Source organism: Drosophila innubila (genome assembly GCF_004354385.1).
Source record: "Drosophila innubila isolate TH190305 chromosome 3R unlocalized genomic scaffold, UK_Dinn_1.0 2_E_3R, whole genome shotgun sequence".
NCBI lineage: Eukaryota > Metazoa > Arthropoda > Insecta > Diptera > Drosophilidae > Drosophila > Drosophila innubila.
The window spans coordinates 9950591-9968792 of record NW_022995380.1 but is presented as its reverse complement, the minus strand read 5'-3'; the positions used below and the strand labels follow the sequence as shown (position 1 = coordinate 9968792).

At 37.4% G+C, this 18202-nt stretch overlaps 1 protein-coding gene across 5 annotated transcripts in view; it reads right to left on the bottom strand.

The window, feature by feature from the left end:
- The window catches only part of LOC117790969 (dynein assembly factor 5, axonemal-like), a 45710-nt gene that overhangs the window by 23212 nt on the left and 4296 nt on the right, over positions 1 to 18202 (bottom strand). For 2 of the 5 annotated variants that reach the window (XM_034630593.1, XM_034630592.1), the window contains 2 exons: positions 16212 to 16441; positions 7494 to 10365 (listed from right to left, as the gene is read on the bottom strand). In XM_034630593.1, coding sequence (XP_034486484.1) covers positions 7743 to 10277 — 2535 coding nt within the window. In that variant the 5' untranslated portion in view covers positions 10278 to 10365; positions 16212 to 16441 and the 3' untranslated portion in view covers positions 7494 to 7742. Of the gene's footprint in view, positions 1 to 7493; positions 10366 to 16211; positions 16510 to 18202 lie in introns of those variants that run through there. The other 3 variants (XM_034630594.1, XM_034630595.1, XM_034630591.1) reach the window with 2 other exon arrangements.

Here is an 18202-nt window from a genome sequence, read left to right as displayed (position 1 = left end):
ACCTCACAAATAAACGTATATCTGACATTACTAAAATTAGCTTGCAGATAACAACATTTATACAGACAAATAATGTCTAGATAAGCTTGTCAATTTGAGCAATAGCAAATAATCTAATTTATCATGTTTTATTTATTACTTTTTGTCTATTTTAAAGTTTTTCAGCTTGTCAGTTATTTATAGACCACTTTATTTAACATTTTCCCTTAAGTTAAATATTTAGTTATTTATATATAAGCACGACACTTGCACGTCCTTATTTTGGTTCTATTTTTGCCAAGGCTAGCATGACCTGTGACCTCTTGAGCCAAAAGTTAATTGCCATTTAATGGAGCACAAGTTGAGTCAGAACTATTGAAAAAAACAAGCACAGTTATGGCTAAATCAGCTTAAATGAGTACGAGTCATATCTGGGCTTAATTGCAAAATGAATACAAGCTTACATGAATGCATTTATAATGAACAGATGCCATCAGTTATGAGTGTTTGGTTTTTATTTTTTGTGATGGCTGCACTCGCTGCCATCAATCAATCGTTTGGTTGCATTATAAATTATTCAAAAAGTTCATAAAATATGCGCGACTATAAAGTGCGGGTATTTAAAAGCATTTTTTTTTAATAACTTTATACCCTAAAAGTGTAGCCTCTGTACTTGTTATAACACTACCATTTGTAAATATATGATATGATATATTTTTAAATCTTTCAGTATTCTACATTAGATTGAGCTAATAAAACGAAATGGAAAAGTCAAAATTACAACTTGATGCGTAATCTTTGAGTAAAACTAAACATTATTTTTTTAGAAAAAATAAAACTTAAGGATGATTATTTTTCAAGTAAAAAATTGAACTCAAAATTTGTCATTTTATTGTAATTAAACCAATGAATATTAAGAGAAATCATTTAATTATTTTTATAATACTACTTACAATGAATGCAGTCTCTGCATTATTTGCCTAAAAGTTAAGCTGATTCACTTTAAATTGATTTTATTTGTATAATTTGATGTTTTTTATTTTCTTACATCCTCATAATGTAAGGCTCTATTTCGATTTTTATTCAAACTTAAGTTATGTTCATTTAAATTGACGTTTATTTACCGTAGGTGTTGATTTTGATGTGATTTAGTGTTAAAGTTGGAGAACTGAGTTTAGTTCACTTATTACAGGATTACAGGACTGTCAGATTGTAAGATCCTTATGCCTCCTTTAAGTCCTTACTTAGAATGAAATTAATTTGATTTGTTTTTTGTTAATAGATCTGAACTGAACTTAATTGAACCGTTTCACTTGAACTGCGACTAGGAAATTAATTAATTTAAATAGGCGAGCCATTATGAAAGCTGTAAACGTATTATACATATTATAAAACAGCGCAAATACAAATGCGCATTCTGGACATGATGTCGATTCGGGACGTTGATAATCAGAAGAATCTTGCGAGTAAAAGGTGATAGGCTTAGGGGTTGGGGCAATAAGACATCGCAATTCGCCATTACAGTTGAAATACGATAACATTTTCCACTCTAATGTTCGACTGTCTCTCTGTCTCTTGGCCTGTCTCTCACTCTATCGGCATCTGAGTTGAAATATGAGTCAATTATACTTCCGTGCGCATAAATTAATGATTAATTGCAAAATAAATTGACTTGCGTCACTTAATTACGTGGCCCGAAAAGTAAACTGAGCGCCTGTCAGCCATTTACGCCCATCGCCCTCCCCTTTCCCTTTGGCAAGTGTGGCACAACTTGCCCGCCTGTCAACGCACACAAACACACACACACACACACCCATACACACACGAACACAAACATACACACACTGAGACAGAGAGCATTTGCTGCTGTTGACATTCACAGTCAAACATGCTTAATTAATGCCAACGTTGCTCCCATCGCTCAGCCTCAGCTTCAGCCTGTGTCTAAGCCTCAGCCTCAGCCTCAGCTGACGACCGTCGACGGCTCGAGCACTCCGACAACTGTAATGAGAGAGTCTGACAACATTAACGGCCACATTAACAAAAAAAGAAAAAAAAAGAAAAAACTGCTGTTGGCAGCCAAAAATAAACACTTGCAGGCATCATAATAATGATACATAGCCAGCCAGTGAGTGGCACTTGCCTCTTGCCTCTTGCCTCCTGTCGCCTTTTCGCCTTGCCACTCTCCTCCTGCCACTGCCTCCTGCCACTGCCTCCTGCCACTGCCTCCTTGCTTGCTACTTGTGCACGGCTTCCGTTAGTCAGTTACACTGTCAGATTCAGAGTCAGAGGCGATTGTCGTCTTCGTCATTGTCTGGCAAGCGCTCATAATTAAACACAATGTGCCAACGACGCCATGCTGCACAGTGGTTCGATAGGGTACAAAATCAGTCCAAACCTAAACTATTTATAGGGTACAAAATCAGCCCGAACCTAAACTATTTAGCTGAATGAATGGGACAGTCTCAGATATACTATTTTCGATATTATGATAATTAAGTTTGACTTTTATTATTGATCCAAAGAAAAAATGGATGAAATAATAATAGAAATCTCTGTTTTTTAATTTTTTATATAAGTATTATTTCTAAATATATAACGAAAATTGCAATTAAATTAGAAATTTTAATTGTATGCACATACCAAAAATATCTGAAAATCGCAATAAAGACCAAAACCCTACAACATTTTTTTGAAAGTCAATTTAAATTTTCATTTTGAAATTAAAAAATAAAAGTTTTTTTTTAAGTTACAAGTTAGAGTTTTACAAAGAGATAAAAAAATATGAAACCTTTATAAATTTCATACATATATTATGTAACTTATATAGAAAAATAATTACTTTGAATAAAAATCAGCAAATATTTTTTTTATATTTTTGCAGATTTGATTAGCTACACATAATTTGCTAAAAATGTATCTTTAAGATGTGCTTCCTATATAATTATGTTAATTTTAAATGGACTGCGTGTAATTTGTCATATTGCTACTTAGACTATTTAAATATTTTGGGCATTTAATTAGAAGTGAACCACTGTTCTCATTATCGAGTGATGCCGTTACTCATCCCCCCTGAATTGCCTCTGGCGTTGTTACGTGCAAAAATCAATAAAACGTTGCCAAAATGGCTTTCGCGCCTTCGCAGTTTATCGGCTTTGCCTTCGTCGTTGCCCTTCATATTCATCTTCGTCTTGGCCTGGCACTTAACTTTCACATTAACTGCACAGACTTTGGCACAATTTGGAGCAGGCGAGCAATTAACGTTGAATTGATACGCACAACTCTGGAGCATTGAACCTTCCTTCGTAAGCTCACCCCGCAGAGGAAAGGAGGATGGACTCCGCTTATGCGTCGACATTAAGACGTAATTAAAACAACGCCAAACGAGCAAAGGCGACGCGAACCCTTTGGCATTCGTCTCAAATGAGGGAGAGAGAGAGAGTGAGCGAGAGGAGGAAAAGGAATGGGAATCGAGTCAAAAGATTATTTGTATTTAATTTCAAGTACTCGCAATGTGCCAGGATGCTTCCGCTGCAAAAGACAAGTAAGAGACAGTTTCATGTTCTCGTATATTATATCTATGCGTTGTACATGAAACTTAATTATAATTAAGCATTTAAGTGGAAGTAAGCGAAGTTATAGCAAATGAAGCGCACGTCCAGCCCCTTCAGCTTCTGGCTCCATCCATTCAGCTTCGAACTCCATCCCAAACCAAGGTAACGATGGCAACAGCAGCGAATGGATGGGAATAGGGATTGGAATGGGGATGGGGTGTTTGTTGTCGGTGGGTGGATGAGCTCGTTTTTATTGGAAGCCTTGCACCCTAATTGCTAAGCGTACCACTCGAAAGTTTTGGCAAAGATGCGGACGATGAGGTATATATTTAATTACCGTTCATCGTGCGACGAGGCCCATTTGTTGGGATATTGTTATACAAGTGCTGCCAAGGCAACGACGGATTAATTGTTACGTTGACTAATTTTACTTATATGTGAAAGGTTGTTATATAAAGAAATTATAAAAGCAGAAAAGCAAGTGAAAATAAGAAAAAAAACGATGAATTTTAGTTACGCTTGCAAAACTTTTTAATTCAATTTTTAACTTATTGTTATTAGACACAGAAAGCAACGACGATTTTTTGATTTAATGTTAATTTTCGATTCATAGATTCAATGATAGCTATTTAATATAGTATAGTTATCCTACCGGTTGCGGCACCTACACTGTATGCACTTTAATGCATGCATAAAAAATACAGAAATGTATCACGTTTTATAAATATAGCCTTAAAAAAAGATGGAAAAACTGACATGGCTATATCGACTTGCATATCTGCTGAAAAATATATACACCCTTTTTTGGTTTCTACCATGCCTCCTTTAATGCGTTACAAGTTTCGTGAGAAAATTACAATACCTTCTGTAAGGGTATAACGAGTGACGTCTGCAGCCTGTTCTCCAACCAAGTGGAGTTGACGGCGCAATTTAAAAATGTTAAAACGAGAGGCAGACAGTGAAGGATGCTGCCACTGTGAATGTTGCTGCTGCTGCTTGTTTGCAACGACAACTGAGGCAGCAACTTGGGCAGAATGAAAGTATCTCAATTAGTGATGATGATGAGGCTGCTTCAGCTGTCCGTCCGCTTGACTGCATGTCCTTGCTCTCTTATAATTCAAATTTTTTAATGGTTGTCATGAACAACCCGAAACATAGTCGAGTCTGCCAAAAACTGACCAAAATGATCACGGCCCTTTTTTTGTATGTTTATTTTATAGAAAATTTCTGGAAATGGGTCAGCTTTTCAGCACCATTTTTATATTTAGTCAGCCGAGTGTGAATATGCGACAACTGACAAATAAAGTCGAAGAGACGGAAAAAATCATGTACAATTTAAATTAATTTTTTCAAGTGTAATGAAAGTAATTTTCAAATTGCCAACATAAAATGTATAAAAGCTCCAAGGTATGCAGTATTAGGGAAACCGCTTTAAATACCCTGTAATTTGTATCTATGGTGGCTTATTAGACTTAATTCGTAATTGTTTTTTTTTTTTTTTTTTGAATATTTTACATTTTTAATTTTGTAGGAATCGGATTACTATATCATATAGCAGTCATAGAAGCAACCTTTAGTCCTTTCTTTCGTTTTAAGATATCTTATCTCACAGTCTATCTTTTTTCTCGCCAAATCTGGATTTTTCTCGCTTAGCTTAGCGTTTTTGCCTCCAAAACTGACTTAACTTATTTATTTAAAAAATAAATTTTACTGTATTTCAACTTATTGGGTATTTCCTTAGTCGTCCCATCTGGCCTTGGCTGTTGTAGTTGATTTTATATTATTTTTTTATTCAGTTGGTAATGGGTTAGGGCGGTCTAACGAAATTCAATTGCGGCAGAAGTCGGGCAAGTCGAGTTGGCAACTTTCTGCATCCTGACAAGTCACCCCCTTTAATCCATCCTCCCTCCTACCGCTGACAGTTGGGGTCGGCACTCGAAATGATTTCAAAATGGCATTGAATGTAGCATTTAATTTGTGCGGCACCAAGGACGACGACAATGAAGTCGTCTGTCTGCCTGCCTTCCTGACTTTGGCTTTGGCTCTGCCTTCGTTTTTCCTTGCCTGCCATTTATAACTGTTTACTCGCTTTATGTGTGTGTATGTGTGTGTGTGTATGTGTGTATTTCTCTTTTGCGTCTCTGCTGCGCTGCCTGAAAAGGATTAATTAAACGTTCGTGCCTTTCCCTCGCGCTTTTTGTCTCGCTCACATTGCATCTCATTTTGCCAAGTCTTTGAAGTTTGAGTACGACATAATTAGTTTAATGAGCTTCACTATAACAATAATGATAATCCAACATCGACGACTCTACAAGTCGAATATCTTCACGTGGCATAAGCGACTGTCAGTTGTTGTTGCTGCTTCCGCACTTATCTTTACATTTTCTTCGTATTTGCCTCACAGTTCTGAAATTAAAATTATACTCGTGGCGTTGGGAAATTTTTAATTACCCTGACCAAAACCAAATGCAATTAATTAAGTGCACATCAAGGCAAGGATATGTTTGTGTGTGTTCAAGTTGGCGCTTTCATTTATTTACAGTTAGTCATTTAGATGTGTTTGCTTTCGCACACACAAAAAGCTTCGCTCATTTGCTGGCAATTAAGCGCACATAAAATTCCCGCCCGTATGTGGGAGTGTGCGAATGTGTGTGTGTGTGTGTTGGTGGCGCCTTAACGTCATTTGAAAGGGCGCCAGCTGCGAGTAGCTTATGCGGGGGCGTGGTAATTGGGGGCGTAATGGGAAGCTTGTCATTGTCTGTCTGTCTGCCCGTCATTTTTTGTGTGTATTTTAATTAGAAACTTGTACATTTTGCTTAATTAGACAAATTGTTTTAATATCAAGTGCAAACTTTTTGTACAAAACTGTGACAAATTAGTTAGAAACAGAACCTGTAGTGCATATCTGGGTCAACTTGGCTCAAATGTCAACCGAAAACCAATCAAATGTGGCTCAAACTGCAGCGCACAAAATTATGCAACACTTTTTGTGCGAACAACTTCCTGCTGGCTGAGGATTAACAGTGGTGAGAGGGGTAACTTGGCTAACAGTGAATGCTAATAAAGTTCCACAGACCCGGATTAAGCAACGTTGCCAGTTGCTGTCTCAGTATCTGTCTCAAATATATCTTTCAACACAAAAATGTCAGTTTAATTGCACAATTTATTTTCCATGAACTGTAAATTTTTTAGTGCATTCTTATGTTGTTGACGATGGAAATATCTTTTTCCTCTTTTGATATATATATTGCATTTCAATATTGTTGGGAGAAACATGTTATTGAAAATAATATTCATTCGTTGTGTTTTATATTATGTCAAATAAGAACTTCGCAAAAATATCTGGACTCCATATTTGCTTTAATTGACAGAAGCAAAATGATTTTTAATATATTGATTCGAATATCGTGAAAGCTTTCTAAAGGTCAAATTTAACCAAGTTGTTGATATGCTCGGGAACAAAATATCTGAGCATTATATATGTAGCTATGATGTTCAACAGTAGGGTAAATAAAAAAAATTAAATATCTTCGAGAAAGTTTTCAGAAACCAATTAAATATTCTTTTACATGCAGCTAAATGCTCAATCATTAGAAAGGTTAATTTTATTTAGCTGAGGTAAGTGCTGCATATAAATCATCAAAAATTTTCTATGCTTTTAAAAGTAATCTGAACGACCAAACATACATTTAAATTCCGAAATATAATAAAGATTCTAATAAAGTCTAGTCCTATGAGCAACTGAATTATTTACATTTAGTTATTTTTCTGGTAAGTATTGAATATATTTCTGGTTCCTTTTGCTGTTAGTTTTTCCCAACTGTTAGCCTCAATTCAATTGGATTTATTTGTACTTGTAAGATGAAATATGCGATCGGCCTGTAATAATTCGCCTTTGCCACAATTCATCAAGCAAATTCATCAAACAAAATTCGTAGCTATGGCAAAATAAACAAAACATTTTGTGATTTGGAAATGCTTTAATGCTTAATGCAATTTCATCAGTCGCAGCTGCAAATTTTGCCTTTCAGATGCGAGTTGCGATTGTGTTTACAATAATTTGCTACTCAGAATTCGACAGATCGGGCAATTAATGCAAACGGGGCAAATGGGAACGCAATAACAGCCGAAAAAAAATTGTGAATTCTTGTGAAAATCTACAAATCGCTAAAAACTAATTCCAAATCTATATGTACATAAGTTTATGCTCTAATCCTTTACTGCTTGTACCTCATCCCTTATGTTCATCTTGGCGTAGAGATCAGCTAATCCTTCCTTACTTCGGACTGTGGACAGAGAGCGTTTATAACACTCTTCCCAAGCTTCTGGGTGCATCTTGGCCAGCTCGATGAGCGTTTTCTGTGTGGCAGCCTGCATCTCCTTTTCAGGGCTTTCATTATAGAGCAGTAGGAGATCCATAGCTCGTTTTACAAACGCCTCCCACACCTCGCGCTCGTGCTGTCGCTCCTCTGCCTCTGTTTCCTCTTCGCTTTTAAATACTGGACACAATTTACCTACTGCAGTGGCAGCTATAACGCGTATGCCTGCCGAGGGATCATCCATGCGCTGCATTGTTGCATAGGCTAGAGGTTTCAGTTCCTCCACGGACATGCCCTGAAAGTAGCACATGGCTTTGATGGCATAATGGCGAGTGGTCACATTGCGATCCTCCAGCAAACTGGGCATGTGCTTGGCTAGAGAGGGCAGCACCTCACGTGCCTCCTCCTTGGCGCCTTGAGCCAAAGCACATAACGTAGCCATGGCCATGGAACGCATGGCTTCCCCACTTGCACCCGCCTTCCAGGCCAAATAAGGCTCTACAATTTCATTGATAAAGCTGCTCAGGAGTTGGGTGCTCTGCTCCCGCTCCACGCGGACGGTTTCAGACCAGGATAACGCTGCTATCGATAGGATGCTGAAGATGCGCACCTGAGCACTGTCACTGCAATGCTGAAAGACGAGCTTGACCTTTTCTATGAGCTGGGTCAAGTAGGTCGAGCGTATGCTGCCCAGATGGATGAGACCGTATAGCATCAATACTGGCTCGGAGTTTTCGTCTTGTGCCGCATCCAAGTTCTCCACATCAAGAAGCACCAGGGAGAACCAACGCTCATGCAGTTGCCCCATTGTAATCTCTTCTAGCTGCACGATACGCTTGATGATCACCTGGCCGCGATTAACATTCTCGTTGGCCTCGCTGTCAAGAGAGTAGGATAATGCCATTACCTTCATGGCGGTCACGTAGATGATCTCATAGAGCTCCTGGAGCTGCTCCATAGAGGCTGTAACCAGACTGGCCTTGTCCAGCACGGTTTCCAGTGTCTTCAGTATGTATAATTGGAAACCTGGCTTCAATGTGTGAGAGTAGTCCGAGCTCTTTAGCAGCTTGCAAAGACGCAACAGATGATCATAGGTGCCACCCAAGGCAGCAGTAAACATATAGTAAAAGCAAGAGAGGAATGATTCACGTGCATTGCGCTCCAGGCCATCGAATCCGTGCTCAATCCAGGCATTAAATGCCAGTAGTCGACCCAACAGATCAGCCACCTTCTTTGCTTCCGCACTGACTGCCGGCTCCCGATCGCAGCAGGCCTGCGATACTTGGGCATATATCTCGAAGAACTTGGCGGTCATGGCTGCCTCGGCGTGCAGTACGAACTGATAGAGCAGCTTCAGGGAGTGGAGACGCACATTATCCTTCCAGTCGCCCGCCTCCCGCGTGATCAGCTGGAGGAGACGCAGGGAACGCTGCACAAGGCCACGACAACCAATTGTTGGACGCTGCACACCTGCCGGATAGTTCTCGACTTGTGGATCACAGATCTCCTGCTGCGAGAGCTCTGCCTCGTTTTCATCATAAAACTGATTGCCGCACTTCACCCAGAGCGGACGTATAAAGGTCAGCACCTCCGGCGAGTCATCCTTCAGGCAACAAAGCACTAGCGGCAGGATTCTCTCGAAGTACGAGTAGCGATCGGGAAGCTCCAGCAGCATTAGGACACCCATTTGGCCACATTCACGACGCACCAGCGGCATGGAGTCCATGAGCAGCGGCGACACCTCCATGATCAAGCGGCGCATACCCTCGCCGCTGGCATCCATGTGCAGACTGACCCGACCCAGTGCCTCCACGGCGGAAATGCGTGCCGCCGAGTGCCGATGATTCAGCATGGTGTACAGGGCCACGGCCAGGGATTCGGTAAAGGGACGCAGCTCCATTGTGTCTGCCACACGCGACAATTCGACAAGTGTGGCACAGCCATTCCGTTGCACGGCGGCATAGTCATCCTTGATGGATTTGATAAGCACCTTGACGACCTGGGGATAACACTCACGGAAGACGCCAACATTGCCCATCTTTGCGTATTTGCGCAACATCAAATGCAGCTGCTCAATGTAGAGCAGACGTATCTCCTCGCTGGGCTCCACCGTCTCCGTCTGTCCCATGCGCTCGGCCAGCGTCGACACCACGTTCAGCAGATGAAAGTCCAATGGCGGCAGTCGCTCCAGGAATGCGCTCACCGCCTGCACGGCGCGTCCGCGCACGCTCTCAAAGCGATCGGCATAACACTTGAGCAGATGCAGATACAGTTCATCGAAATCGGCAGCTATAGCATCGCTGCTCACGCTCTCTGGCGCCTTTTCGCACTGTTCGCGCAGCTGCAGCAACGTTGCACTTCTCTTTCGATGGTCACTGCTCTCCAGCTCCGTGCAAATCAATTTCGTGTCCAAGTCGAAGCTCATTGTGAAATGTTTGTTATAGGAAATGTAATCGAGATTCAATTTCAATTTCAAGCTCTTGTCTGCAGCAAATTCAAAAGAGTTGTGGCCGCTGTGAAATGAAAACGTAGAACAAAAACGAAAATCGGTTGCTATGATACACAATTTGAATTATATTCATTGTTTATTTTGCTTAAACGGAGACACCATTATTTCTTCTTTTTTTCTCTCTCACACTTGACAACAATGTGCGTTTTGCCGATCAGCTGTTTTCTTTCTCTGCCCAGCTGACGCAACAGTGTTGCCAATTATGGCACAGCCAGTGTTGACAAGCGCATGTTTTGGGCGCACTTTTTAAAGCATTTTAATGTTGCGGACAGTTTGTAGTTTTTGTTGTTGCTGTTGTTGTAGTTGAGGCACATTGTTTGCCTAACTAATTAACAAGTCATAAATGAAATTTCTCTGGAAACTCCGCGCTCTGCTCGGTGCGCAATTTGTGCCGCTGTCTTTTATGAGCGGCCCCGACGGACTCATTAAAAGCGGTTCGCTTATCTTCGATGCAGCTATCTAATTGCGGTGTCGTTTCTTATCAGCAAGCAACTAACGAACGAGCGACAATATCTAAGATTGATTGCCAGACCTGTTTTGGGGGGCGGGTGGGCGTTTGACTTCCTGATAAAAAAATCACATAAAATGCCTATTTTTATCGAGCAAAACTTAATTGCATTTTTGGGTCACTAAAATGGGATATAAAAAAAAAAAATGGGCCGGGCAGTCAGCTAAGTTGATAAGTTAAAAGAATTCAACCCTTCTCTTGTTCGTACAATACATTATTAACATAAGTATATTCATCCGACTAGTTTTAATAATAGACTATGTAAATCTATCTTTTAAAACTGTGGGTGGTTAAAATAAGCTATTATGTGTGTTGGCTATAAACATTTGAAAACAATACTTGAAAACCAGAAAATCTACATGTCTACTTTTAGCACAGTAGTCTTCTGAAAAGATCGTTAATAGGGTTTATAACCCTCATTTGTATCTGAGGATCTTTTCCCACACCATCAACGGCAGTTAAATTCGAAATAATTTGATGCTCTTGCGGTATTTTTAAATTTTGCTTTTGCCATTTCATTTGTATGCCCCATTTGAAACTAGTGGCAACTTTATATGACCCGTTCCAGCTATCCAGCATATTTTATAAGGCTTGTTTTTTTCCCCTTTTTTTTCGTTTTTGTTCTCTTTTTTTACGTTCAGTGTTCGGCTCTGTCAAAAATTGTGGTTGTCATTTTTATTGAAAGCCGGCGCTGCACATTGCGAGTTGGACCCCGGCAACATTTATAACTTTTCTTGCTGTTATTTGTGCACACAATTCGATTTCATACCTTTTTGTTGCTCAGCTGACGGGGGCAGAGATACAGGCAGAGGCAGAGGCTGAGGCAGCGTCGCACGCTCCAAAGCAATTAAGCGCATGAATCAGGTTCAGGTTCGGATCCATGGGCAAAGGCATGGCAATATTTGCAAGAATGCGAATGTGTGTGTGTGTTTGTGTGTGTGTATGTAGCGTGCGTTTTTTTTAGTTGTATGACTTTAATAAAAACTCATACCAATCCAGTTACAAGCACACACAGATACAATTGCAGATACTGGCACACACACGCCGTCCAATAAACTTAATTGATATGAAATGAAGTCATTTGGCAAAATCACTGGGAGAGTAATGGACCGCGTTTATTCAATTTGATTTGATGTCTGACTGGCAGGCAGTCATATACATATATCTATACATACATAATACATACTTATGTACTTAGTATGCACATAAGCCATATATATTTGTAGTTTGCATATTTTTTATATCGCAATTTGAAAGCAATGGCGCATATGTGTGTGATTTTATGGCTAAAACGATTCAATTAAAATAACATTTTAGCCGCGCAGCACGGAAGCTGCATGACTGCATTTTGGCCGCATTGGAAACTTGTTTTGTGCTAATGATAAGTCCAAAATTGGCTGCAGTTATTATAGCATAACGTATCGACTACTCGTATATTCGCAATTAATAATTATACGCACAGCATTCAACAGCAGCTACAAGATACGATTCATGCTCATACTTATGCTGAATACTCGTACTCGTATTCGTATTCGTATTCGCATTCGTTGTTGTTGGTTTGCTTTTTTTTTTTTTTGTCATGCTGCGCTCTAATTTGTTTTTACCGACTCTGAAATGGACTTGTTATAGCAGTCGATGCTAGTACTGTTGCAGTTGCAGTTGCAGTTGTTGCTGCTGCTTTTGCTGTTGCCGTTGTCATTGCCTGGCTAAATGCAAATTTTAAAATTGATTGCAATGGAAACGGGCGTGCAGTAAGCAGCGACTTTGTCAATGATGCTTGGCGCTGTGGACGCTAATTAGTTACATTTATCAACGGGACAATATTAACTGCGACGATTGCCTGCTTAAGTGACTCGATGACGGAAAGACTGCACAGAGAGAAATAGTCGCGCATAAAGACTCTGTAGCCAACTGCTAATAATCTTGATATAATATATAAAGAATCTTGATAGAAAAAATTATATTGACTGGATAAATTCAGTCAGTTTTCACAATAAAGCTTTTACTGTTACTTAAAGATAATTATCTAAATTAAATTATAATTTAATAAGGTACCGTGAGTTTTATAGTTTTATAGCTTGCATGAAAGAAAGTTGTACGAAATACTTGAATTATTCGCCCTATGTGTCGGACCTATGAACTCTAACGATAGACAGTATGCCTCTATCACCGCGATGCATCGCCTGAACGTATACGTCAATACAAGTATGTAGTACATGTTTTGATAGTGTCTCGTCTAATGTGCGGGATTCTGGGAATTTCATTTTTTGTTTTATTTTTTTTTTAATTTTTATTTTATTTTTTTAATCAGCTTTGGGGTTGCTCTCATAAGCACATGCCGGATCGAAATCTTAGACTAGCAGACAATAATATAATAATCACATTAGCATCTAATGCCCTTTCCTCAGTGATGTATAATATTTTTCTTACAAACAAAAGTCATTTAAGACTTTAAATTTTTTAAAATTATAAATTAAAGTCTTTAAACACCTTTAATATTTTCCTGACAAATTAAAGTCTTTAATGGCGGTTATTCAAAAAAGTCTGCAATTACTTTTATAAAACACTGAAACTTTAAAAATCAATTTAAATTAATTTTTAAGACTGATTTATAAATTTAAAGTTTTTTTTTATTACTCTTGGCGTATAAAATAAAAATAAAATATAATAATTATTTCTAATATGGTTTTTACAAAACAATAATATTTTTTATTTGATGGATAAAATAACCAATAAACATGATTGTCTGGTTTATTTCTTATCCCTGATATATTGGCTTAAAAGTTAAGAAAAATAGGAGTTATATATGCATAGGAATTAATGCCGATTTTCAAAAATATCTGTAGTAAAATTTAACTGGTTATTAAAAAAACGGCTCTAAATGTTTTTTACATCGTCAATTGCGTGATTTGTGAGTGCTATAAAAACAAATTGCCATAGTAATAATGTGCGCATCTTTTGAGTGACTAATCACCAACGTCTATTATCATTAAAAAAGTCAACCTGAGACCTTATAGATAAGAATAATTTGTATTTTCTAAATGCTTATAATATATTGGCACGAGCACTTAAAATATATAAATAAAATATATAGTTTATACGGTTATAAGGGCTCACACTTGTCTAAATATACATATGTAGATTTCTCTTTTACAACTTTGTGTCCATCTATGCAAGTGTGAACTTTTCAAATCAAGCTGCCACATAATTAGCAACCGTTTTTAAGGAGAACTTGCAACATGAACTGTGCTTCATTTCTGACTCGCAATTCTCATAATTGCCGCATGTATTTATGTGTTTCTTGCTCTGCCAGTCCGTTTACTTTTTGCTGTTTGCATTGCATTTTCTGTCAACGGCGCTTTGTGCTAATTTACTGGCTATTCTGTGGCAACTCGCCCCGCAACCCTCGCCAACACTTCGACCAAGTTAAGCTCCCCTTTGATGCTATGACAACAACGACAGTCAGCAGCAAAGTATTTAAAGCGTCGCATGCGGTTTTCGTTTTGATTTAACACATGCTTTTGTTATACATATTTTTTATTCATTTCTGATTTTATTTGTTGTTGTTTATTTGCACTATTAGGGGGAAAAAGAAGTACGAATAAACGGTAATCGGAGACACAAATGGTTTTGCATTTTGCGTAATCGGCGGCGGTATTTAAATGCCGACAGAATTTGTTTACACAGTCGCATAGTTTGCGGCAATGGAAACTGACCGGTCCGGTCTGGTCTGGCAGTTTGTCAATCTGTCAGTCTGTCAATGAGTCAATCACTCAATCACAAAGCAGCCTGAGTAACAATTTAATTAATTTAAGAGTGTAATACGAACCAGTTATGCGATAAATATCAGCGAGACAGACGACCACTTGTTTATGAGTTCTCGAATACGAGAATAAATACGTGTATTAGCTCGATTATGAGCGAATGAATATCTATGACCCGTTGCTGTGAATGAGATTGCAAATGCCTTTTAATTATGAATAATACACATGAAATTCTATTAAAAGGCACAACGATAACATCAAAATGGCACTGAGTCGACAGCGAGGAGCTTCCATAAAATAAAACGAAACGTATCAAAATAGTTTTTGATAGATACAATACATACATATAATTGCGTGTCTTTATATAGATACGAAAATGTTAAGACAGATTGATATGGAATGGGTCTTGGAATGACTGGTATCTATCTTACAATGCTATCAGAACTATCGGAGACTCGACTCATTAGCGACTACTGACAAACGAAATCTATCTTTCTATCTACAAATGTATCTGAGAGTCTGTGACTGCCGCCGATCACTCGACTTCAATTTCAAATTTCCTTTAACGTTCATTGATAACTTTGGTGGAAGTACACACTACATACATATGTTTATATGAGCAATATCTGAAAGTATTTAGATGCATGTCTGTTTAGAGAAGGTCACCTTTTCTTTGGCAGCTGTTGTATCAATTAATGTCGCCTTCACGTTGTATATTTACAACTAAAATAACTTCAGTAGTTTTGGTGCGTTTCTGATTACAAACTCGCAATTAGCGATACACAATTACGATAGATGTGTGTGTGTATGTGTGTGTGTGCATGTGGGTTAATGCGTCACAGTTTTAAGTCACTTTAATAAGTACATGAAGTAATTGTTTTGGCAACATTAAAAATTCCTAAAATATGAACATATTCTATAAACGTATTTTATCATGAAAAAATATCTTTTCATGTTAATTTCTTAATTTTTTTTTAACAGTTGCTTGGGGTTCTTAGTTATCCAGAAAATTTAGATATCATAATTTGAAAAAAAAATCAAAAAACAAATATGTAATTGTTTTTAATTTTGTAACGATTTACGTTCAGTTTACTGGAATTATTTGGAGTATTAAATTTCCATTTAAAATTGTAAAAATCTAAATTGGCATATTTAGCCATACTACAGGTATAGTAATTATGATGTTGGTATGCATTTTCAACTAAAATATTTTCCATAAGTGTATTTTTATTAATTTTGTGATAACAGCAAAATGTTGACTGTTGTGTATTTTAATAGAGGTGCATAATTGATTTCTGAGTTAGTTAGCTGATAAGAAAAAGCTATTTAGCAGTTTTTTGAAGCTTAATAATATTCTAAATATATTTTTCACGTAAACATGTTTTTACTAAATCTAATTAAAACAGATTAATTGCATTAGGCCGCAACACGAATCAACCCTTGGATTTGAATATGTTAATATTGTTATCAGCGTTTCTTGGAATTTTGCACTATTTGAGCTGTAAATGTTTACAAAAATACACCTATTGCAATGACAAATAAGATGAGGCCACTTTTAGACTGCTATATGTCACTTACCTCAGCGAGGGGCGTCCAATGGTTGATTGTATCCGAAAATTCAAGGTTAACAGAAATCCAATTAAATTTTTTTCCTTCCTGATTGGTTGATTGTGCTTTTTGAGCTTTTTGTTGTTATTGTTTTTCTTTCTATATATTGCTTTCTTCTGAAAGGTCACGTTTTGTTATTATTGTTCTTGTTTCCTTTTGTTGATTAATTTTAGAGCGGCACCTTTTGCACCCTTTTGTTGCTGTTGGTGATAATCCTTAATTAGTCTAACGAGTCGCAAATTAATCCACTTTGCTTAATTAAATTGCGCTGCCCGCAGCAAAAAAAAAAAAAAACGAAACAAAAAAGCGAAACAGAGAGTTAAGTATTAAATACGAATATCTGAACATTGTAATTAAAAAATTGACGAAATAAAATGCGAACAAAAAATGTGTATACGAGTGAGAGAGAGAGAGAGAGAGAGAGAGAGAAGCGAGAGAGAAAACGATAAATGTAATTAATTCATTAGCCAGCCAGTTGACAATTATTGATTAAGCTCGTTGCCTTTTTTGAGTGCCAATTTGAGCCCTGTTTTTGGTAATTAATTCATTTGCATTTTCACTTGATTTTATGTGCTAGTTACACATTTTGTTCCGTTGATCATTTATATAATTTGCAATTATTTTTAAATGTGTTCTGGTCTCATAATTTTAAGTCTATTGTCTAAATACAACTACGTAATGCTTTTAAATCAAATTAAAGTGCATCTTTCATTATTTGCCCCGCAATGAAATGAGATTTGACTCCGTCGGGTTTTTCAACTAAATTGTCAGACTGCATTTTAATTAAAATACATTTTGTTATTTTGAGTGTATTTTGGCAAGCACTTAGCGTTTATATTATGTATTATTTATTATTTATTTATGTTGCCTTTTGCATTTGCTAAATCAAACGGGCTTAATTGCCCGACAAGGTGAATCCTGCAAATTTGTTGCGAATATAATCTTTAGTTTACAATATATTTCATTTTGATACTGTAATTTTTATTGAGTTAGTTATAGAAAAAAAATATATATTCAATAAAGAATAAATATCTGTATTAGACAGATTAACTAATGGGATTTTTAATACATTTCCGATTTGCAAAACGATGAGATTGTAAATAGATTTGGAATTCTGAGGAATTAACTGATTATTTATAAGATAATAATTATTGGCGTGTCAGAAATAAAGGCTATTAAATTCATTGTTATCATTAAAAGGTAAATTAGAGACCGGCTCTTGGCAAGAAGGTAATTGGTAAGTTGGAAAGGGAAGACAGGGGGATGTTATGCAGGTCAAATTCACACACAAAAATTGCTGTGTTGTTTAACTGGCTTTAGCTGCTTTGCTTGCCAATTTAAAATTAATTACGTTTATTTAATTGTTTACTTTTGTTAACGTTGTGCACGTTCCGACAATTAAAACTTGAACTTTTGGGATAAAAAGCAATTTCTGCATTTTTACATATACATTTATGTATTTTGTGTGTGTATGCATTATACATATAGTTATTTATTTTTAAGTTGTTATTAACATGCCAGTACAGCAATAATAACAACAACAACAACAGCAACAACAACAACAACAGCGTCGGGTAATTAATGAGAAACGAACACACAACACACGACCATAAAGTGGACTTCAATTTGCGATACACACACTGTTATAAATGGTTTATATATAACACCTCGACCAAACTGAATTTAATTGGGTAATTGAAATAATTTTGTGAAAATTACAATTTTCATTTTTTGCACACGGCAATAACTTATTTATTTATGAACAACTTCGTATTGGGGGGGGACAACAGTGCGGCTGCGTAACTTGTAACTTGTCAGCGCCTCAATTGACAAATTGATGGTCATTGACGTTGTCGTTGTTGTTGTTGTTGTTGTTGTTGTTGTTGTTGTCGTAGTTGCCGTCGGGTAGCGTGCGAACCGAAAGCAACACATGCAACTGGCGTAAGTAGGCAAGAGTTAAA